This window comes from Camelus ferus, chromosome 18, assembly GCF_009834535.1.
Source record: "Camelus ferus isolate YT-003-E chromosome 18, BCGSAC_Cfer_1.0, whole genome shotgun sequence".
Classification (NCBI taxonomy): domain Eukaryota; kingdom Metazoa; phylum Chordata; class Mammalia; order Artiodactyla; family Camelidae; genus Camelus; species Camelus ferus.
This window is the reverse complement of record NC_045713.1, coordinates 14,493,299-14,515,709: the sequence shown is the minus strand read 5'-3', so window position 1 is coordinate 14,515,709 and position 22,411 is coordinate 14,493,299. Positions and strand designations below refer to the sequence as shown.

At 56.9% G+C, this 22,411-nt stretch overlaps 2 protein-coding genes across 2 annotated transcripts; both read right to left on the bottom strand.

Annotated features, from left to right (window-relative positions):
* Window positions 1-205: 205 nt before the first annotated feature.
* Window positions 206-1,314, bottom strand: CLDN9 (claudin 9). The gene has a single exon (XM_006179683.3). The coding sequence runs from the start codon at window positions 1,111-1,113 to the stop codon at window positions 460-462; it is 654 nt and encodes a 217-aa protein (XP_006179745.1). The 5' UTR covers window positions 1,114-1,314; the 3' UTR covers window positions 206-459.
* A 9,276-nt stretch (window positions 1,315-10,590) lies between these two features.
* Window positions 10,591-21,027, bottom strand: LOC116657541 (collagen alpha-1(III) chain-like). The gene is made up of 37 exons (XM_032460276.1): window positions 20,706-21,027; window positions 20,537-20,590; window positions 20,361-20,393; window positions 20,185-20,244; window positions 19,718-19,747; window positions 19,589-19,621; window positions 19,438-19,497; window positions 19,086-19,121; window positions 18,319-18,348; window positions 18,201-18,233; window positions 18,066-18,095; window positions 17,918-17,947; window positions 17,337-17,366; window positions 17,220-17,252; window positions 17,091-17,126; window positions 16,868-16,897; window positions 16,753-16,785; window positions 16,446-16,481; window positions 15,983-16,012; window positions 15,757-15,801; window positions 15,220-15,249; window positions 15,085-15,117; window positions 14,265-14,318; window positions 14,092-14,124; window positions 13,972-14,007; window positions 13,845-13,877; window positions 13,272-13,403; window positions 12,990-13,034; window positions 12,664-12,705; window positions 12,527-12,559; window positions 12,062-12,124; window positions 11,946-11,975; window positions 11,799-11,858; window positions 11,549-11,647; window positions 11,185-11,229; window positions 11,028-11,081; window positions 10,591-10,796 (listed from the first exon to the last, which is right to left on the bottom strand). Exons 1-37 carry the CDS (start codon window positions 20,800-20,802, stop codon window positions 10,771-10,773), a joined length of 1,647 nt encoding a protein of 548 aa, XP_032316167.1. The 5' UTR covers window positions 20,803-21,027; the 3' UTR covers window positions 10,591-10,770.
* Between the last annotated feature and the right edge of the window lie 1,384 nt (window positions 21,028-22,411).

Sequence of the window (22,411 nt, the reverse complement as noted above, 5' to 3'; positions counted from 1 at the left end):
AGGGGGTGAGAGGTGAGGTGATATGTTGGGACTCCTGGCTGCTCCAAGGGCCTGGCCTCAGCCTCTGGATGCTGATGGTGGTCTGGTCAGACAGAGAGGACCAACTCCAGGCCAGGGAGGGCATGAGGAGCTATTGCCCTTTGGGGTTCCTGGGGTGGAGGAGGGCTCCGAGGAAAGCTAGTCCAAATCCTGGACAGCAGAAGACAGCAACATGGGGGACGTAGGGGCAGGTCGGTGTTCCCTATCAGCTCAGGCCCTGCCTGAGTGGAAATGGGGACCCGTCAAAAGTGGGTCTAGACTCAGCCAGGCCCGCTGAGACTAGCCTTGCAGCCAGGCCTGGCTTGAGCATCTGGAAAGTGGGTTTCAGCTAGGGGAGTGGTGGACAGTACCAGGCAAGGATTAGGCACCCAGCAAAAGGTCAAGGTTCTAAGCAGCAGGCTTCCAGGGATATTCTCCACCTCATACATAGTCCCTCTTGTCCAGCCCTGATGCACCAGAGCGGGAGGGGATGGAGTAGCCCAGTCTTGGTCCGCGGGGCTGGTCGATCTGGGGCGGGGGACAGGTGCAGCAGAGGAGGCCCCCTCCCAGCATGAGCAGGGCAGCTGCTGCCCAGCCCACATAGAGGGAGGCTCCCAGCTCCCGCTTGAGGGCCTCTGCCACCAGGGGGTTGTAGAAGTCCTGGATGATGGCGTGCGCGGTCCAGCAGATGGGGATGAGCACCAGGATGCCCGAGAGAAGGAGGATGACTCCCGCTGTGAGCACGATGCGGGCCTTGGCACCTTCATCCTCCACGCAGGTGGTGCACTGGGCGCCTGTGATGGCCACCAGGAGGCCAAGCAGAGCCAGCAGAAGGGCAATGATGCAGAGAGCTCGGGCTGCCTGCAGATCCTGGGGCAGCGCCAGTAGCGAGTCGTACACCTTGCACTGCATCTGGCCTGTGCTCTGCACCACACAGGACATCCACAGCCCCTCCCACACCACCTGGGCCACTACGATGCTGTTGCCGATGAAGGCAGTCACTTTCCACAGGGGCAGGGCACAGGACACCAGGGTCCCCAGCCAGCCCAGCACAGCCAGGGTCATGCCCAGGAGTTCAAGGCCAGTTGAAGCCATCTGCCTGCCTTGGTTAGGTCTTCTCACTCTAGGCAGCCTGGTTGATTCAGTGGAGTGGGTCGGATGCTTCGGGGTGGGGGTGGGGGTGTCTCGGTGCCCAGCAGGAGCTTAAGTCAGCGTCCTCCGACCAAGACAGTCCTCACATCAGTGGGCCTCCTGCAAGTCACTTCCTAGCTCCGTGCCCCTCACAGATGTGTCTCTGACCCTTGACAAACACAAATCAGTCTCACAGTCCTGAGTGGCTGAGTGGCTGGTGTTCCTTTGAGGGGCCCGTCGTCCTTCAGATGTCCAACGGCTGCTGTTCCTGCCACCCTGCAGTCACGTCCTGGCTGCCGCTGGCCTGACCCAGCTTGCCTGGACCCTCCCGACCCACCTTCAGGCTGAGGAGACCTGCATCCCCACCGGCTGGTGCAGGTTCACGCTGAGTGGCTTATCCTGGTGGGTGGCACCTGGGAACTCTGCTGACTCTCAGCTGCAGGCGGGGTTTTAAGGCTGAGGCAGGGGAGGAGCAGCATGATGCCACAACAGAGGAAGCCAGAGTTACAGGAAGGAGGCGGAGCTGAGGATGGGGCGCCTTGGGGTCAATGGGGGTGCTCGTGATTGGGAAGGAACAGGGGAGGAAAGAGCATCCGTGGGATGGGAGGGAAAAACACAGGCACAAAGGAACTGGGAGACTGAGGACTGGCTGGGGAGTAAGGAATGGGGGCAATAAAGTCACTGGCTCAGGACAGGAGTGGGAGGGTGCCTTGGCCGCCTTCCTGAGCCGCCGGCCAGCCACCATTAGCTTTGCTGTCCCCCACCCCACTTTGTTTTGTGATGCAAAAGCACCTAGTTCCCCCAGTATCACCCACCCCGCCCATCTCCCCCTGCTCCCCCAGCCAGGGACTCTCTGGAATCCAATCTGTCTCCAGTCTCAGCCCAGTGGCCCCGGTGGCTCCCGAGGGAGGCACCCCGCCCGCACTGTTCCCCGGGTGACAGGTGCCTGGCGCCAAGCTCAGGTGGCATCACCCAGGCAACGGCCTAGAAAACCACCCCCCTTTCTGCTTTAGCTCAGGTGTGCCTACCCCTACACCCCTGCTGAAACTGGGGGCTGAGCTGAGCTGCTGAAGGAGTCTGGGGGCCAGGGGATAAAAAGCCTGCTGTTGAGGTGGGGGAGGGGCACACAGGAGCCTTGGTGGGGGAGGGGGAGAGTAGCAGGGGCTGAGCTCTCAGTTGAGGAGCAGCCCCAGGACCCAACTCAATTCCTTGGGTAGTGAGACACCACAACAGAGGGCAAGGGGGGTAAGGCCCAGTGACCCAAGCTTCCCAGAGCCCTGCCTCCCCCTCCTCAGGAAAGACACCCCTCTTGAAGACCCCTAGGAGCCAGTGACTCCCCTCTCCGGGTGGAGGGACAGCCTGGGAGTCACACAGTCCAAGGCTCAAATCCTGCCCCCCAGCTGGGGCCAGATCTCAGAATGTCAAAGTCCTTAGCCTCCTTGGGTCAAAGACCCCTTTGAGAAACCTCATGGGACCCACAAACAGGACCCCTCATTTTTGGGAGGATCATGAGCTCCTTCAAGCCCCTTCCTGGGTGCCAAGAACTGATGATTATTCTGTGAAAAGGGAGTTGGAGGCTGATGAAAATTCCACTTTCCAGGGTGGCAGGGAGGAGTGTCCCGGGGAGAGCCTCTCACCGCCACCCCTCCTCCTGCAGAGGCTGGAGCCGACTGGCCAGTGGGGGCAGGGGTGGGAGGCTCCCCAGGGCACACCTGGTCTATGGCCCTGGGGGAGGGGAGGGGTGCTAGGTGGCCAGTGGGGCTTTATTTATAAAGGATTTTTAATTTCAGGTGGGTGCATTGCTTCTGGGAATGGGTTTTAGCATTTTGCAGGAAGAGAGGTTGATATCCTCAGATTTGCAAAGGGGTGGGTGCTCCAGGAAAGCATGAGAACCCTTCTTCCTAACATGGAGAGACTGAGGCCAGTGCCAATCAGCGGGTCTCACAGGTGGGCTCCAGGGGGTGGGACTTTTCCATGCCTGGTGCCTCCCCACAGAGGGGCAGTGACTGTCCAGTCTGGGACTGACCTGATGGCCCCAGGACGCCTGAGGAGAGGGAGGAGGATCCTGATAGCTGGCTGGAAAAGGACCAGAGGTCCCTCCTGGCTGTGATGGGTAGAGGGAACCCTGGGTGGGTTTTCCAGGTCATTCAGCCCCCAAGGCCTCAGATCTCACAGGGGTAGGGGGTGGCTGAGAAGAGCAAATAGAGGTAAGTCTTCAGGGGGCTTCCTCTGGAGCCACCGAGAATCCAGTCACACAGGTTTGGGCAGGTGGTGGGAGGCCAGCCCGGATCTCTGGAGGGCCCACCAACCTGCACAAAAGGCCTCCATCCTGGGCAGCCCCAGCCCAGGACCTTTTCTCTCCCCAGGCCCAAAGAGAGTTTGCCTCTTGCCTTGGGCATAAATGATCAACTGGTCCTGATCTGCCTGGGACTTTTCTGTCTTGAACACTGAGTCCTGCATGGCGACGGGGTTGGGGGGAAGGGGTCATTGATCAGCCTGCAATCAGGCCCACCCATTCTATGGGCATCTCTAACCCCACAACGTAATGATGGGGCCTGGTGGGGGCACTACACATGTCCAGTAATAAGCATCATGCCCAGAAACGGCACTAAAAGGACCCTAAATTTCTTAGATCCCAATTCCTCTCTGGCTCGACATCTCCACACCTGCACTGCCACGTGGGAGGTGGGTGCTCAGAGGATGGAGATATCCCCTTTCACCTGCCACCCCTAGCTGGACCTGCCTGGAGAGGGGAGGACAAGCAACTTCAGCTTCCTCTCACTTTCCCCCCTCTTGATAAGCACCTCGCCCAACAGCCTAAAGGGAAAGTAAAAATGGGGGAATATGTCACAGAACTAGGAGGCCCACGGGGTGGTGGTGGGGTGGTGGTGTGCAGCAGTATAGAGCAGATTCCCAGGGCACCTGGGCAGGTGTACTGCCCGCCCTCAGCCCTCCTTGGACCAAGGCTAGGAGGCCCAAGGACCTCTCTTGGGCCCCCTGGTCAAACTGGATTCAGCTGGATCTGGGAACCTAAGGGTTAAAGTTGGGGTCTAGGAAGGAACTGGGACTCGGGCTGGAATGCTGTTGATGGGGAGAGGCCGGGACCCCCACCGCGTGGTTACCATATCAATGAGACTTTAACAGGTCCACTGGAATCCCCACTCCATCATCCCTACCCCATCTGCCTCCTCCTGGGAAAGAGGTGGGGGAGAGGAACTTTCCCCCGGTTCCACCCAGAGAGGAAACGGAGGAAGGCGGGAAGGGGTTGGCCCTCCTCACCCCTTCGGTGAGGGACAGAACTAAATCTAACCTTTGTTCTCTCTGGGAGGGCGGAGGGGTGGGAGGTTCAGGTGGGCAGAAGAAACTGGAGCTCAGCTTAGATGGAGGTGAGGTGGGAGCGGGTTAACTCCAATCCTATTGTCCATCTCACTCCCCCTAGAGAGGAAGTGTTGCCAAGGACAAAAGAGGGGAACTGACCACAGCCACTGTGGTACCAGGAAGGGTATGGGGGTGGCCATGGGGACTGCACTACCGGTTTCTCTGGGGAGGCACTTGAGGCCCCGATGTTGCAGGTTGGGAGCCAGGGGCTCCTGAATGAAAAGGAGCAGGGGAAACCTTGATGTTCTATAATAATTCTCATGTCATAGCCCCATTTTACAGACAAGGAAGCAAGCTCAGAGAGCTAGGGAGTTTGGCCAAGAGAACATGCAGGAAACAGGACAAGCCTAATGCAACCCCAGACCGACTGACATAAAAGCTGCCGGCTCCTTGTTCAGGACCTCAGGAATTGGGATCTAAGAAAATTTAGGGTGAGCTGGGCCTCCTGGTGCCTCTTTTCCTGAAGGCAGCACAGCCCGCAGCCACCCCCCTCCCCTCTATGCTGAGTCTTCCTCAAGCCATCCCACATGCATCCCACACTGCTCCTCCGGAGCCAGCCATTCCCGCCTTCCTCCTACTCCTGGAGGCTCCCTGCGCATGAAGTCTCCACGGAGAATAGCGTCTGGATCTGATTACACAGGAAGCCACCCTCCACCCAGGGTTCAGTTTCACCGTTGTCTATGCCCCTGTTGCAGAAAGCACTGGTTTCCTTGCCACCTGCAGTGTGCAGGTTGCTGGACTCTGGGTCAGACCTGGTGTCACCCCCCTTACCCCAGGGCCTCACTGGGCAAGTCACAACTGCCTAATCTTAGGTGTTTCCTGGCTGTAAGCCAGAAGGAGAAGCCTGCCCTGCCTCCTCCAGGGTCACCCAAGGCATCTGCTGAGGCCACAAGCGCCCTGCACACCTAGGGGATTATTGTAGGTACTGACTTGGGACAAGAGTATTTTGCCAAGAGGATAAGGGCAGCCTCACATGTAAACCCGGGCAGACTCCGCGGACTGGGTAACAATTAACTTTATTATCAGTCGTAACTGTCAGGTTTCCACCAGCAGCAGTTACCCACGTGAAGTTCTGAGAACGATGTCTTCTTTGGGAGGCGGGCTGTAGGACACAAAGAGGGTCGAGGAAGCAGCAAGCCAGCAGGAATGGGAACTGGGCCACAATTCGCTCTATTTTCTTCCTGTGCCAGTGAGAGCTTTATCATGGTACTAGTGCCTTTGGATCTCACTCAAGGACTCCAAGGGCACCCAAGGCTCAGGTTCAGCAAGGGATAGGGCCTAAAAGATGGTTTAAGGAAGCTGAAAGACAGCTTGGGAAGGAGGCTAGGCCCACAGGGGAGAGGACACTGCTGGTATAGTTTGAATGGTGACTCCCGACACTATGTCTAGGTCCCAAGCACTGGAACCTGTGAATGTGGCCTTATTTTTAAAAAGGGTCTTTGCAGATATAACTAAATTAAGGATCTCAAGATGAGATCATTCTGGATTTAGGGTGGGCCCTACATCCAAAACAGGTGTCATAAGAGAAAAATACGAGGGAGATTTGAGACAGACACAAGGGAGAAGATCATGTGACGACGGAGGCAGAGACTGAATGAGGCAGCCACAAAGCAACGAGTGCCTGGAGCCCCAGAAGCTGCAAGAGTCAAGGAAGGAGCCTCCCATAGAGCCTTGGGAGGGAGTGTGGCCTTGGGACACCCTGATTTTGGATTTCTGGCTTCCAGTACTGGGAGGGAATAAATTTCTGTCGTTTTACTCCACCCAGTTTGTGGTGACTTGCTACAGCAGTCAGAAAATTCATACATTGTCCTTCTTCCTGGTGAGTTCCAGGCTCTCACAGGTCCCCCGAGGTCAAGCTGGCTTCCTGATACCACTCCTGAGCTGCTGTAGAAGAGCCCATTTGAGATAGGAGTCTGCCTGGTTACCTGAGCCCAAGCCACCTGAGTAACAAAGGGAACTTTATTCTGAGTTGTAAATGGGGGGGGGGGGGCAGGTAAAGATGGGGAGAGAACAGGGGCTTCCTCTTATAACTCACCCTGGGAGCTCTCCTGTCCCGTGGGGAGGACTTCACAACCCTTGCATGTGATACTTCTGTTTCAGGGCCCAGTATCGGTTGACCATCAACACCACTGTTTTCCTGGTGCGCCCAGCCCCAGGAGACCCCGGGATCTATTTCAGCTGTGAGTTTGACTTTTTAAGACTTGGAAGGCAGATTCTGAGTTTCTGAAAAGCCATACAAACTTAAGCATAGGTGGGCCTTAGCGATGGCATCCAAAACCTTTATTGTGAAAGGGGAAAATGAGACATCTTGAGTATGCCAGTTAAAGCATTTTATTTAAAAATACTTTTTTCTTAGTTAAAGCATTTCAAATTCTGTTGTCATTTCCTCAAGCTGAGTGCCCCACGGCCCAGATCATCAGCCAGTTTATCAGTATAGGGGATAGATGAGTTACATTCTCAAATGACCAGGCAAGAGGTTTGCTGTAGAGCAGTAGGAAAAAATATAGAAGAAACGAGCTTAATTTCAGACTTCCTCCCCCAAACCTCCACTGCGCCCTCTTCGTCCAGCCAGGCTGTGACCCAAGCCTTCTGAATCTGCCGTCGGGGAAGGCGGCGAGGGGCAGAGGCCCCTGTGTCCAGACAGGGCTGCCTACTCACCCGCCCGCAGCCCCTCCAGGGGAGGGCCAGACTTTCAACAGGGTGGCAACAGGAAAAAGTAGGTTGGCGGGGGCGGCGGCCGCAGCTGTGGGGGGAAGGCGGGCAGCTGCCAGGGGTCGCTGGGCGCAGGAGGCGCCAGCAGGTTTAAGGGCGAGGGCCTCGCGGGCAGCGGCGGCAGCGGCTGCGGGGGCGGCTCGGCGATGAGGGGCGGACGGCCGCGCGCGCCCACCGGCCCTGGTGTGTTGGCGACTGCGGCCTCGGGCAGCGGCGGCAGTGGCAGGTGCGCGGGCGGCGGCGAGGGCGCTGGCAGGCGCGGCAGGCCCTGCAGGGCGAGCGCGGCGGCGGGCGGCGCGGGCGCGCAGGCCGAAGGCGGCAGCTCGGGCAGCGCCACGTGGGCGCTGGGGCCCCAGGGCGCCAGCGGCTCGGGCCGCAGCGGGAGCGCGGGCAGCGGTGGCAGCTCGGCCAGAGCGAGCGCCGAGGGCAGCGGAGGCGGCCCGGGGCTCAGGCTGGACGGCAGTCCGGGCAACGGCGGGTGCGGCAGGGACGGCGCGGGCGGCGGGGTCAGAGACAGCGACAAGCGGGCCCGGCCCAACCGCGAGTGGCCGCGGGCGCAGGCCAGCCGCGGATGCGAGTGGGAGCGGGGAAGCCGAGCCGCCAGCTTGGCCGCCCCTGTTGCCACCGCCGCTCCAGGGTCACAATCGCGTAGCCTGCGGAGCTTTAGTTCTTCCCGCAGGTGGCTACGAGCCCGCTGCGGACGGCCCAGCCAATCGGAGCCGCGCGCCAACGCGCTCCAGCCAATCAAAGGCCAGTGCGCTGGCGGCCTACGCATTTCTCCCGCAGCCTGGAGTTACCAGTGTCAGCCAATCAGAGGCAGCAGCGCTCTCCTTCAATGGCTTCTTCCCTCCCTCCCCTAGTACCAGCCGATCACAGTGTCCAGAGATGCCGCAGGCTCCACCCGCAACAATCCCTGAGGCCAGGCGGTGCCTATGTAGTGGGCGCCCCCAACTGGCCTGAGGGTCCACTGATTCGCTGCAACCCTCAACCGTCCCGCCCCGCCCCATTCCTGCGACAGCCAATGAGAGAGAGCATGGATTTCCTCGTTTGGGATTTGCCCTTAGAGATTCTGGAATGTTGCTCCTAGTAGGTCAATATCTATGCAATTTGCAAATTTTCGCTGAATAATCTTATAGAAAAGATGAAACGATATCAGTTCAAAAGCCAATCTTGGGGGGAGATACAGCTCAAGTGGCAGAGCGCATGCTTAGCATACACAAGGTCCTAGTTTTCAATCCCCAGTACTGCTTCTAAAAATAAATAAACCTAATTACCTCCCCCCTAAAAAAATTTAAAAAATAAAAAGCCAACTTTGACATGTAGCACTCGCTATTAACGTTATTAAGAACGGTTGTAAATGACAGATGGATAACAATCAGGAAAAAGGAGAGAATGGTCAATATATTTAAAATTGGAATATATGGTGAAAAAGAATATGAAAATGAATATATGTATATTCATGTATGAAGCATGGTGCTGTACATCAGAAATTGACACAGCACTGTAAACTGACTATATCTCGATTAAAAATTAAATTAAAAATTAAAAAATTAAAATCGAAGTATAGAAATTTTTCTTAAAGCAATAGTAGAACATTTCTAGGTGGGTTAGAAAGGATATCACACACTGCCTTCACTGAGACAGTCAGCTCCGTGGCCCCTGTGTCCCTATGTTGGCTCTTCAGACTTCTTTATTTTTTTGCTTGTATTGTTTGTATTCAGTCGTGGAGGCAATTAGGTTTCTTCATTAAGTTCAGCTTGGAGGAAGTCGCGGGGATTGAACCCAGGACCACCTACATGCCGAGCATGCACTCTATCACTTGAGCCATACCCTCCCGCTACAAATGTTGGCTCTTAATCCTGTTCCCAAATAAAAAGACGATATGGTTTATTTCATACTTTGAGGCAGAGAAACACAAGATGAGACTATGGATATCTCTTAAAGAGTCAGTACTTCTGTGGAAAAGCAAAACGCTATAATGATTCTCAAACAGAGCAAGTTAATTGAGGTAGGCTAAGAGAAATCAGGCTAGAATTCCAATGTTTACACAATCTCCTAAAGGTTGATCAACCCAAAACTTTGTGCATAGTGCAGTCAGGTTTTGGTCTACATCTAAGTTATATATTCTGGGGTGGAGGTAATTAGGGTTTATTTATTTGTTTAATGGAGGTACTGGGGATTGAACCCAGAACCTTATACATGCTAGGCACACGCTCTACCCCTGAGCTTTACCCTCCCCACCTACACCAAAAGTATCTTAAATCAGGCCATAGAAAGACAAGCTGAGTTCCTCATAGGCTGCCAAATCCCATCAACTCTGTTCATCTCAAATTCTTCATTTAGGGTAAAACTTTATCAGGTTGCAGGAGGTTTGGGCTTAGGAAGGCACATCTCAGAACAAAGGCTCAAAGAGACTATTTCTGGGACTGGCCAAGCCCTGGGTCAAAGTTCAGAATAGCAAATCAATCCCCAGTTGTGCAACCTCCATTCTGGACACAGCATAGGAGAGTAATTTACTTCCATGTTTCTGAGTTACTAAATTTGTAATCATGGGATGAGAAAAATAAGGCAATCCAGTAGTTCTGATTACTGATACTGGATCAGTAACTGGCTTTTTAAGATGTTTGAAAGCGTTCAGTAATCTGAGATATTAAATGTCTGATTTATTCATTTCCAAGAGCGCCTCAAGTGCTTAAGAGGAAGTTGCTGATTGGATTTGTGCCACACACACCCCACAACATATCCCACCCCTTAAGAGATCAAGTAGATTGTATGTGTAATTATTTGAAGTGTCTAAAAGAATTGAGTGAATCAGGCTTGTAAAGCACGTTAAATATTTAGGGAGATGTTGATCTGTCAAATTTATAATCTAACTGAGTATTAATCAAAGTGTATAAAAGTGAGTTTTGGATGAATGTGGAAAAAAAGTGAGTTTTACATCCAAATGATAAGATTAATCAATACAATCATGTCCAGAATCAAGTATAAAGGCTTAAGGAAAATGAGATTTTTTTTTAGTTTGATCATTTTAATAAATTAACTATAAATTAAAACACAAATCCTGCACAAGTCCCTTAACTTGGACGCAGCTCCATCACTAGATTGTGACCACTTGATGTCCCCCTCCCCAAGGGCAAGCCCGAGTTTGTTCTGTTCTCACATCTCTCCCATCTGGAACATAGCCTCTGGCTCATAGCTGCATTGATGTTTGTTGAATGAATGAATAAGGTGCTGGTTGGAGGCTGCAGGCCCAGGCTGTCCCCAGCCCAGCCAGCCAATCCCTCACACTGAAGCACACAGAAGCAGAGAGAAGCTCATTGCTTTTATTGATACTTCCAGCCTGCAGGAGACCCCAGGCCCGAGGCCAAGCCCGAGGGTCTATTTTCTTTTAAATTTATTTTATTTTTTAAGCTTTTTTTTTTTGGTGATGGGGGGAGGTGACCAAGCCCTCGAGGGTTTGGACAGCCTTGCCTGGCAGACCAGGCTCTGATACAGAGGACCTCAGGATGGGCGGTGGATTGGCTCTGGGGCTCAGCAGTTCCCAAAAGGGCAGCGGCCTGGGAAGAGGCAGAGCAGGGCACTGGTGAGCTCTGGCCCCCTTCTCTCCTGTTGGGGGACAGGAGCCCTCCCGCTCCTCTGGTCTCAGGCTAGTCACCCAGCAGACACCTACAGGTGGCCTGAGAGCCTATTATCCCTCCTGAGGGCTAGGGGCACCCCCCAGTGCAGCCTGGAGGGGTGACAATGGTGACATGGGGAGAGTGGGGGATGGGCACTGTGTCTCCTCTCACCTCCATAGCCATTTCCCAGTGGGCCACTGCTGCCTCTCTTCACCTCGGGGCCCCCTAAGGCACACACAGACAAGTCAGGGCACCCAGGAAACAAGAGGTCTTCAGGATCCTCCTGCCCACCCCAGCTTTACCTCAGCCCTAGGAGACCCCCACTCACCAGAGGGCCCAGGGCCCAGCTCTGGCCTCAGCTGCCCATAGGGCCCTGGTGGGAGGGACAGAAGGTGGGAGTACTGAGTCCCCAGCGGCCCCCACTCCAGGTCCATCACGCCCCACCCCTGTCTGGGTCTGGCATCCAGGCATCCAAGCTCACACTCAGCATCCCCTGCTCTGCCTGCATTCCCTCCACCGCTGTCCATTCCGGCCTGTTCCCTCCTGTGTGCCTCCTACTCCCTCTGCCCCAAGAGCCGTCCCTCCATCTCTGCAGGGCTGTAAAATGGGCTCTAAGGCTGGGCCCAGTTCCCCACAGCCACCTGACCCCCGACAACACTCTGACACATCCCATTACCTGGCTGGCTCCTCACCTCTTGGATATGCACTTCTAGCCCCATATCCAGGCTTCAGGGCAGCCCCCCAGGGCTGGAGGGAGGGCCAGAGAGAGCCCCCCAGGGCCCCGGTTGGACCTGAAGGAGGAGAGCCAGCCTGGGACCCCTGCCCACCAGACCTGGACATTCAGGATGTCCCAGTCCCTCTGGGGTCTCGGAGCCCCTCGCCCACTCGGCCAGTCCCCACTGCCCTAGCTAGGGTTAAATCTGCTCCTTTAGTATTTCTTACCATTTCCTTCGGGGGCTGGAGCTATCACTTCGGGGTGCTCAGGTGCTTCTTCTCCATATCCTGCAAGAGATCTGGGAGTTTCTGCCCAGACCCTCGATAGATATCCCTTCCCATCACCCTTGCACTCTGTTTCCCAGGTCCACTCACCATTCCTAAAGCCATCAGCCCCAGGGAATCCTGGAGGAGGAAAGAGAAGGTCAGAGGCAGGAGCAGCCCCTAGGCCCAGGGCCCCCCACCTCACCCCACCTAGCACCCCCCAGCACCTGGCTGTGGGTGGGCCTCAGGGAAGACCCCAGCTCCTGGACCACCATTCCCGTAACCAAAACCTGCAGGAGAGCAGTGGGAGAGGGGCTGGTGGGGGTGGGAGCAGCACTGGGGGGGGGGGCAGGGTGATCTGCTTACAGAGAGACAGGGAGGTGCAGACAGACAGACTGACTCAGAGGCAACATAGGGCCTCCCACAATCCCTCCACCACCAGCCAGCTACCCAGGTGCAACCTGTGATGCCCCATCTTCTGGAAGACATCCCAGATTCCCTCTGGGCACTTCCCCACCTGCTCAATCTGTCACTCTACCCTCACCTGAGACAGGATCACACCTGCTCTGGCCACCAAGATGACCCAGTGCATAGTATATAAGTGCTGGGTGAATAAGGACAGAGACAGACAAAGAGGGCTTGCCATGGGGGGGACATAACTCATGCCCAAGATGGGGACCTGGGGGGCTCACCAACTTTCTGGGGCTTAAGGCCACCACCAAAGCCTGGGGGAGAGAAAACGGGGATCAGAGATAGCCCAGTTTTGCCTCCCTAATTTCTGTCTGCTGGAGGGGAAGGGAAGGAAAACTCAGGCAAAAGGCCTCCTCACCCAGTTCTGCTTCTGGTCCATAGCCATTCGGAGGCTGGTACCCTGCAAGGAGAATAGGGATCAGTGGGGAGGACCCAGACTTTCTGTCACTCCCTGAGGGCCATGTTTGGACCTTAGAGACTCTGAGGAGGAAGGGACTCTCCCTATCTATGGGGAATGGAATCAGAAGAAATGAGGTAAGAAAGCAGCAAGAGAGACCAAAGGTAGACTCACAGAGGGACTTCCTGACCTTAAGGTACATGAACACCTGAGGCAGCCTGAGGAACAAGGGAGCTGGAGGAGTGACCCTGACCTGGCATGGAGAGAGGGGGCAGACAGACTCACACCTGCTTTCTGAGGTTTCAGCCCCAACTGGATGGCTGGAGTTGGTACTAGAAGGAAAGCCAGGGGACAGGAGTGAGCCCAGGGCAGGGTGGGTTGGGACTACCACAGACTGCCATGGGGATAGGGGCCGGGGGAGCTGTCATATTGGGGGTTACATGGGGGTCTCAGGGCCAGAGTTCAGGCTTTTCCTCAGCTGAATTGCTGTGTGACAGCCCAGCCAGGCCCAGCCCCTCCTGGGACCAGGGACTCACCAGGGCCCCTCAGGCCCCCCACTGCCCACTGACCTGGGAACTTGCCATTCTGCATTGGGGGAGGGGGCTGGGATTTCAGGCCCCAGCCACCCACTTTATCAGAAGGGACCCCTGGAGTGGGAGGCCTAGGAAGAAGCAGTGGAGGGACCCCACCATTGCAGGGACCTGGATGGGGAGGAAGGGAGAGGGCCATGAGCCCAGGCCAGCGCCGACCCAGCCCTAGGCTGCCCTTCTGGCCTCCACCTGGCCAAGGCCCCTGGCCTGTGGTGGCTTCTAGGGCAAATACAGCTTCCAAGGGGGATGTTAGCCAGGCAGGCCAGAAAAAGCCCTGCTTCCATGAGCCACAATCTGCTCTTGGTACAAGGTGACCCAGCTCCCTGATGTGGTGCCTGCTGTTGCCCAACCGGCCTCCACCTTCCAGTGATGTCCTTATCGCAGTCTCCCCTTCTGTCTTCCCAACCCCCTCACCTGGCTGGGCCCCCAGCACATTTCTGTTGCCATATCCTGGAGAGGAGAAGCTGGAATGTTGGGGGCCTAAAGCAGGGTGGGTTCTGGAAGGAGAGGTGGGAGGAGGTATAGGCAGAGATGGAGAGGTCTCTGACTCACCTGGCTTCTGAGGTTTCAAACCAACTCCCAGAGCTGCAGGAAAGAGAGAGAGGCCTCTTGAGAGTCAACCAGCCCCTTCCCTAGGAATGAGCCCTCTCTCCCCTCCCGAGGCCCCCACTGAACTCACCAGAGGGGAGCCGCAGCCCATTCCCTGGCACGTATCCTGGTAGGAAACATGGGCATAAAGGTAGGGCCTGGGGTGGGGAGACATCAGATGAGGGCAGAGGAGGGGCAAGGATGGACTCACCTGGCTTCAGAGGTCTCAAGCCCCCTCCTGGGCCTGCGGAGAGACAGACAGAGGCCTGAGTGACAGGTGGACCCAACTCTGCCCCTTCCTTCCCTGGGACCCAACTCTTTGCCCAGTGGGCCCTGTGCCCCCTCTTACCCACCTCCCAGAACTCCAGGGCCTGCCTCCCTTACCTGGCTGGACCCCTTCACCTGGGAAGGCTCCAGCTCCCAGCCCGTTCCCGTAAACTGGGGGGACAGAATGGGGGTTATAGGGTGGGGGGAGTAGACAGATTCTGGGGTTAGAGAGAAGTAGGGGGTCCAATTTCAACACCCATTCCAATTCTGGGGTTTTTCTAACCCTACCAAGCATTTCTTAGACATTGTCTGTGTGTCCTACAATTTAACTCAAGTCTGACACTATCTGCCTGGAGATGGCATCAGATCCCACAGGGTAAAGGCTCACCAGTGCTTCTCACTGACTTGCTGTAGATCCGAGATTCCCATGACCCTCTCCTTGGGTTTGATTAATTTTGGTAGACCAGCTCCCAGAACTCAGAGAAATGTTTTATTTACTAGATTATCAATTTGTTATAAAAGTATATAACTCAGGAACAGGCAGATGGAAGAGATATGAGGGACAAGGCTCGTGGGAGGGCACAAGGAGCCTCCCAGCTCTCTGATCTCGCCACCCCCGCCACCAGCACCTCCACACATTCACCCAGAAGCTCTCTGAACCCCATCCTTTTGGGGTTTTACAGAGGCTCCGTTACACAGGCAGGATTGATTAAATCACTGGCCTCCAGCCCCTGTCCCCTCCCTGGAGGTATGAATGGGACTGAAATGTCCAACCCTCTAATCACATGTCCCCTCATTAACACAACAGAAGTTTCTCTCCTCACTTAGGAAATTCCCAGGCTTTCAGGGGGTCTGTGCCAGGAATATGAGGAAGATTAAATACATATTTCTAATTATAAATCACAGTTATCGCAGGGTATAGAGAGAAAGAGTTTACCTGGCTTCTGAGGCTTCATGGCCTCTCCTATGCCTGGAGGAGAGATGGGAGCAGGTGAGAGACCCATGACCCACCCCTGGACCTCTCCTCCAGAACCCTGGCATCTGGCCCCCAAGGGCCCACTCTGATAGGTACCTGGTCTGTAGCCGATGGGAATCGTAGGGCCTGGGGGGATGGGAGAGGGAGAGGCTGAGGTGCACAGGAGGCCAGAAACTGGGCTGAGCTTCCCCTTCCTCTCAGTTTAGGAACCAGAAAACTTGGGGCCCCCTCTGCTACATGCTGCCTCCATTCCATCACCAACTCCGCCCTCTCCAAGTCTGGCTGGAGCCCAGGAGAGGACCCTGAGAACAGGGTCTAGGGAGGACCGCCTTCCCCTTCCTTTCCCCTCCTCTCCCGGCCTCCAGCTCTCCTAAACCTTCAGCACCTGCTCTATAGCCATTCTGAGCTGGGGGACCTGTGGGGAAGGGAGGGATGAGCAGGGGGTTTGGGACCCTGGCTAAGGAAAGGGAAGGGCTTGTGGTCACCCTTGCAGAGCCAAGTCAGAAACAAGGTTCCTGGAGGTGCTCCCCCAGCCCCTCTTAACCCTTCACCAATCTTGTCCCTCGAAGGCCTAGAAGGAAGCAGGAGAGGATGCCCAGCACAGACACCCACCGCAGACCCCACCAGTCTCACCTGGCTGGACTCCCTGGACTCCCAGTCCATTGCCATTCCCAAATCCTGGGGGGACAGATGGAGGTGGGGGTGTGAAACGGGGGAGGGGAAACTCAGGGTTTTGGGGAGACAGAGAGAGATATAGCTAAGACACTGCTGCAAAGCCTGGTCAGGGACAGAGAGCAGGTGAGAGGCCCGGGCTCCATCTCATGGCCTCTACGGAACCTCCAGGTAGGCCCCCCACTACCTGGTCCATAGCCGTTTTGAGCTGCAGGGCCTGTGGGGAGAAACAGAGGGTGGATGAAGCTGGCCATGGGGCTGAGAGGGTGAGGTCAGCACAGGGGTCCCTTGGTCTTGCCTCCCACTGTTCTCCCCAGGGTACTGGGTTCCCCCCAGACACCCTTCACTCATGAAGCAGGTAGTGCCCCTCTCCTCAGAGTCACATCTGAGGGAGGTGGGGACATAAAGAGAAGGCCTGAGAGAGACAGGAGGGACAGGAGGGACAGGATGGCCCTCCTCTCATCTGGCCACTGGGATTTCCTGCCCCCTCTAGACCTGGGGAGGCAGAGGGGCTGACACTGACTTCACTAGGCCTCCCCAGACCCCCCAGGCCCTGACCCTCTGGGTTTCCTGTGTCCCCCCAGCTCTTGCTTCCCTCCTCCAAAGCTCCACCTCCCAACCTCTCAGGACCCAGGCCCAGCTCCCCTCACCTGGCTGGGCTCCCAGTCCATTTCCATTACCATATCCTGGGGAGGAAAAACAGGGGTGGACGAAGGGGGCAGTATTTAGAGGGGTTCAGGACAGAGACAAGGCAGGGGGCACAAGGGATCTCTTCCCTCACCTGGTCTCTGAGGCTTTTTGTCCCCTGCATTCCCCCACTACACAGAACCCAGCCGCCTGCCCTCTGGGCCCCCTGCCCCAGCCCGTACCCAGATCCTGGAGAGAGGGAGGCCAAGGTGGGGATGCTCTGGCTTCAGGGGGGTCCATGGATAGAGACAAGACCAGGGCGGGACTCACCTGGCTTCTGGGGTTTCAGCCTTCTGCCAAAGCCTGAAGAAGACGTGCAAGCAGATAAGGGGCCCAGGAGCCCCCATCCCAAGGCCTCCACAGGCTCCTCCCTCTCTGCTCCTACCTGCTCCATATTCGTTCTGGTTTGTTGGACCTGTAAGAACAGAAGGGGTGAGCTGGGGGAATTTGGGGTCCAGCTGAGGTGGAAGCCAAGCCAGAAAGCTGGACTCCTGGAGGTTTCCCCCCAGCGTCCCTCAATTATTCACCAATCCTGCCCCTGTGAGGCCTGGGAGGGAGGCAGGGAAGGATGCCCAGACATGGAAGCCCCTAGACCCCACCATTCTCACCTGGCTGCACTCCCAGCCCATTTCCATTCCCAAATCCTGGAGAAACAGATAGAGACAGGGGTATGAATGGGGGAGGGGAGCTTAGGGTTTGGGGGGAGGTGGAGAGAGACAGATAGGGATGAGGCTTACCTGGCTTCTGGGGTTCCACACCTGCTCCAAAGCCTGGTGGAGAGACAGGGAGCAGATGAGGGCCCCGGGGCCCCATCTCTGGGCCTCCCCAGAGTCTCCAGGCAGGCCTGCCCTTACCTGGTCCATAACCGTTTTGAGCTGCAGGCCCTGGTAAGAGGACAGGGGCTCTGGGTACAGCCTCTCTGAGGCCCCACCCAAAGCACGGTCCTTTAGCTTTACATCACCCCACACCCCCAGCTTGATCCTCAACCTCCCCCTGGGGTCTGGCCTCCCTGTAGAGCCTGAACACCATGCCCAGCTGCCTGGGTCCCACCTGACTGGTGTCAGCACCACCATGAACACCAACCAGCCAGGAAGGTGGACTCCTTGACATATCCTTTCCTTCACCAACCACACAGTCTGCTCTCAGCACAAGCCCCTGGCACCTTGGCCTCCAGCCATTCCCAGAGGCTATACCCTTTCTGGTCCCTCTTGGCTGCCCCAGCTCAAGAGTTTTCAGTGGGCCAAAGCCAGCGGTCCCCCACCTCTGCTTCCTCTTCCCCAGAATGTGCCCCGTGTTACATGCATGCTCCTTTCCTGTCTGCTTCCTCCTGCGTGCCCAGGTTCCGGAAGGGCCTGCCTCCAGCACCTGGCTGGCCTGTGGGTGTTTGCTGAATGAGTATTTGTTATGTGACACCAGATGGGAGGGCAGGTCTCACCTGGCTTCTGGGGTTTCAGTCCTCCGAGTCCTGGAGACGAGAAGGAGGCTGTCCAGTAAGTCCCCCTGGACCCTCCTCTCCCCTCAGAATTGGGGTCTGCCCTCGCATCCACTAGCCCCTCAGTGAGCCCCAAATTCCTAGAGCTCACCTGGCTGGGCTCTGTTCTCTGTCCTGAACCCTGGAGAGACAGAGCAAGAGGGCCTGAGGAGACACCTGGGACTTGAGAGGAGCACAGATAAAGGGTTAATGGCTATAGACACAAAAACAGCAGAGTTTGGCCTACCTGGCTTCTGGGGTTTTCCTCCTACTCCAAAGCCTGAGGAGAGAAGAGCAGGTGTGGAACCCAGAAGCCCCCATCTCTGGGCCTCCCCACCAAATCTCAGCCCCCATCACCTCTCTACCTGGTCCAAAGCCATTTTGGGCTGCAAGACCTATTTGGGGGTTGACACAGAAAATTTGGATGGCGCTGAAATGGGAGTGATTCCCTGGCCTCCCTCAGCCTCCCACCTGCCAGGACCCCACCCTCCCCTCACACATCCCTCTGCTCAGGCTGGCTAGATTCACAGGTGGAGTAGGGAGGTCACTGTGGGGGAACTGTGACAGGAAAAGGGCCAGGGAGATTGAGGCAGCAGAGAGACAGAGTCCCCAGATCCAGCCTTCTATACCCCTCTGGCCCATGAGACTTCCTGTGGCCTTAACTTCTGCTCACTTCTCCCTGCCCCCACTCTGGCTACCGACAAGCCCAGCCCCAGAAATGCCCATCAGCCTCCTCAAGTCTCCCCGTCCCCATCTACTCTGGGAACGAAGGATTTTCTCCTATAAACAAGGTCTTTTACACTCTGCTTAATGCCCCAGAGTTGTGTCCCACTGCCAGGTTAAAGTCCCTCAGGCCTCCAGCCTTGGGCTCTATGTTCTGGTGGACTCCCCCCAAGCCCTGACCACAGCCCACAGCGGCACCCACGGTTCTTGGCTTGCAGACTGGGCCCGGTGGGCCTGTAGCCCCATCAGGATTGACCAGCATGGTTTCTGCAGTGCCAGCCATGGCCTGGCTCAGGGCAGGCCCTCGGGGCAGTTGGTGGAATAAGTGAGCCCCTAAGAGCCCCTCTGTCAGGAGCCCAGAGCTGGGCTGGCAGTGACGTCTCCCTCCCTCCGAGCAGGCCACCCTCACCTGGCTGGGCCCCCAGGCCATTGCCAATGCCCTCTCCTGGAGAAAAAAAGCAGTATGTGAGCGGTGGATTTGGGGAGGACTTGGGGTGGGGACAAGGACAAGGATGGGCAGGGATAGAATCAAGATGGTAGGGACAGGAGGGCAGGGTCTCTGTCTCACCTGGTTTCTGAGGTTTCATGCCCCCTCCCAAGCCTGGGGAAAGACCCCTGGGAACTGAGCCACGGGCATTCGGACACTTCCCAGCCCCTATTTTCCCCCAAGAAATCCATTTTCTGCCCTCCCTATCCCTGACCTCCCCAGCTCCTCCCACTCCCTCCTTCCTAGAACCCCAGCTTGGCCCACATGCGCTCACCTGGCTGGGCTCCAGCTCCTGGGAAGATGGCAGCTCCCATCCCATTCCCACTGCTGAATCCTGGGGAGACAGAGCAGGAGGGAGCAAGGAGAGATGGGGTGGAGTGGGAGGACGATGAAGGAAAAGGACATAGGGACAGAGTAGGGCTCACCTGGTTTTTGAGGTTTGACGCTCTTTCCAATTCCTGAGAAAAAGACAGAGACCAGGTAAATGAGCCTAGAGCTCCTCTGAACCCCCAAACCTGAACATGTGCCCCCAGCTCCACCCCCTCTCCCCCTACCTGGTCCCTGGCCATTCTGATCCACTGGGCCTGCAGAGAGAGGGAGGGTGGAGGCTGGAGCTGGGCCAGTGTGGGGCCTGGGCTGCACTGGGTAGGCTCATACCTCCTGTGATGTCCCCACCCCATGACCTTTGTGCCCCCCTGTCAATTCTTCTCAGGGAGCATGCCTGGAAGTGTGGACGACGCTCCCCAAGACAAGGGCTTAAGCCAGAGAAATGACAGCAGCAGCCAAATAAAAGGAGTCCCTGGGAGGGTAGCAGTGGCAGGGCTGGGGGCAGTGGCATGGCTGGGGGCAGAGTGAGAGGGCAGTCTTTCCCTACACCTGGCTTCTGAGGTTTTTTCATGCCTTCTCCCAGCCTTGGGGAGAGACAGAGAGGTTGACACTGACCCCAACCATCTGTGGACCTTGGACCCTGAACCTCCCTTGCCTGCCCCCTCCCTGCAGCCCCTACCCTATCCAGCCTCACCTGGCAGCCCTCCTGTCCCTGGAAAAGCACCAGCACCAAAACCATTTCTGGTCCCAAATCCTGGGGACAGAGAGGTGGGGCTGTTGGCCAGGGGGTGGGCATGCTGGGGCACACAGAAATGACTGGGGTAGAAATGGGTGGACAAAGTGCCAAGATGGGGGCAGGGCAGGGCTCACCTGGCTTCGGAGGTTTCATGCCCCCTCCCAGGCCTGGGAAGAGACCGAGGGGAGGCTGGCTGAGCCCCTGCCCTTCCCCCAGAACACCACTCCCTCCTCTACTGGTTCTCTGATTCTGGCTCTGTTCACTGTCTCCCCCTCCCTGGACCCCAGTGTAGTGCCCCAGGGGCCCTCACCTGGCTGGGCTCCCAGCCCTGGGAAGACAGCAGTTCCCAGCCCATTTCCATATCCTGGGGAGACAGAGCCAGGGAAGGATGGGTGGGTAGTGGAGTGGGGCTGGGGCTTCAAAAGGCAGATAGATGGCAAGGTGGACAGAGGGGAGGGCGGTCAAGGAGCAGGTCTCACCTGGCTTCTGGGGTTTTATTCCCTCTCCAAAGCCTGGGGAGAGAGATGCAGTAGTTGAGGGGACCCCCAGGGATCCAGCCTCTTCCTGGGGCTCCATAGCTGTGCTGAGCTGAGGGGTAAGGTGGGGGGCATTTGGGGTCCTATCTGAGGTGAGGGTGAAGCTGAGGGGCCCTTTTTCTCTGCTCCCCAAATCAGTCAACAGGAACCCTTATGGTCCTTCCCTCTGCCTCCAGTGAGTCTCCAGTTCTGCCCTGGGGGAGACTGGGAGAAGCATCTCGGAATGCTGACCATCTGTATCCCCTCCACCCCCCAATATCCATATTCACCCCTTTTCCCCCACCTCACCTGGCTGGGCAGCAGCACCTGGGAAGGCCCCTACTCCTAGCCCATTCCCGTTCCTAAACCCTGAGAAAACAGGGCAGGAGGGGGTCAGGGAGGAGTAAAGGAGAAATGAGGGGAGGGGTGGGGCACAGAGAAGAGGAGAGACAGGCAGGGTGAGGGCTCACCTGGCTTCTGGGGTTTCACGCCCCCTCCAATGCCTGAGAAGGAGATGGGGATCAAGGGAGGGTCTCAGGAGACCAAGTGTCAGGGATGCCCCTAGAATCCTGGCCCCATCTCTGCTCCCCTCAACCCTGGCCCCACTTCTACCTGTCCCATAGCCATTCTGAGCTGGAGGGCCTGGGAAGAGAGAAAGCCATGAACTAGGTAAGTTTGGGGTAGGGTGCAGGACCCTTGGACCCCACAAGAAACAGCAAACCTGAAGGCTGTCTATCCATCCCCCGACCTCCTGGAATCATCCATCAAACCTGCCCTTCCCTTCTGAGGCCTGGGAGGGAGGCAGAAAGGCAATGCCCAGCCCCCAAGACTCTCACCTGGTTGGGCTCCCAGCCCGCGCCCATTCTGGAATCCTGGGGGAAGGGAGAGGTGAGGAATGTGAGAGAAAGATGCAGAGACAGAGAGATCTTGGGGCCCAGGCAGGGCCCACCTGGCTTCTGAGGTTTAACACCCTCTCAGAAGCCTGGGGGAGATCCAGTGAGCGGGTGAGAGAACCGGGATCCTCTCCACTTCATAGCCATTCTGAGCAGAGTGTCCGTGAGAAATTAGCTTCAGTCCATCCTTTCCAAGGAGGGTGGAGGGCGCAGGAGGAGCCCCTGGGAGCCCACTCCCTCCCTTCTTTCCATGCCTAGCTGACGCATGGCCTGGCAGTGAGCCAGTGCCCGGCCTGGAGTTGGGTTCAGTGGGCAACGCAGGGAACAGGCAGGGACAGGAAAAAGTTGTACCCCCAGGGTGGGCAGGGTACACAAGTGAGATGACACCAGGAAGGTCTCCATAGACTCCCGGGGGGCGGAGAGGGGGGGATGTGCAGAAGGGAGGGGAGGAGGCCTGCAGGAAGGGTGGCAGGTGGGCTTCTCTGCCTGGGGGCCTCTGTGCTGCCCCCATGTATTTTGGAGATGGCTGCTTCCCCCAGACCCAAGTCCCCTTTGGCCCTGCCTTACCTGCTCCTAGACCACTGGAAGGGTCATAGCCTGTGGGGGAAAGGGGCAGTTGAGCTTAGGGGGCAGGACGGGCCAGGAGCTGGGGTGCTCAGTCCCCTCCAGAGGACACAGAGCTGTCCCTCTCCCTGCCCACCCACCCCTCAGCCAGCTTTACCTGATCGGTAGCCATTGGGGCCTCCTAAGCCTGCGGGGTTGGGAAGAGGGAGTGAC

Bases quoted from the DNA above. Each gene is read 5' to 3' on its own strand.
- CLDN9 (XM_006179683.3), bottom strand. From the start codon at position 1,113: ATGGCTTCAACTGGCCTTGAACTCCTGGGCATGACCCTGGCTGTGCTG.
- LOC116657541 (XM_032460276.1), bottom strand. From the start codon at position 20,802: ATGGAGCCCCAGGAAGAGGCTGGATCCCTGGGGGTCCCCTCAACTACT. The intron at 20,394-20,536 runs GTGAGGGCCCCT...GTCTCTTCCCAG, and splicing joins AGGGCTGGGAGCCCAGCCAG to GCCTGGGAGGGGGCATGAAA. The intron at 16,013-16,445 runs GTGAGGGGAGCT...TTCTCCCCACAG, and splicing joins TGGACTGGGAGCCCAGCCAG to GCCCTGCAGCTCAAAACGGC.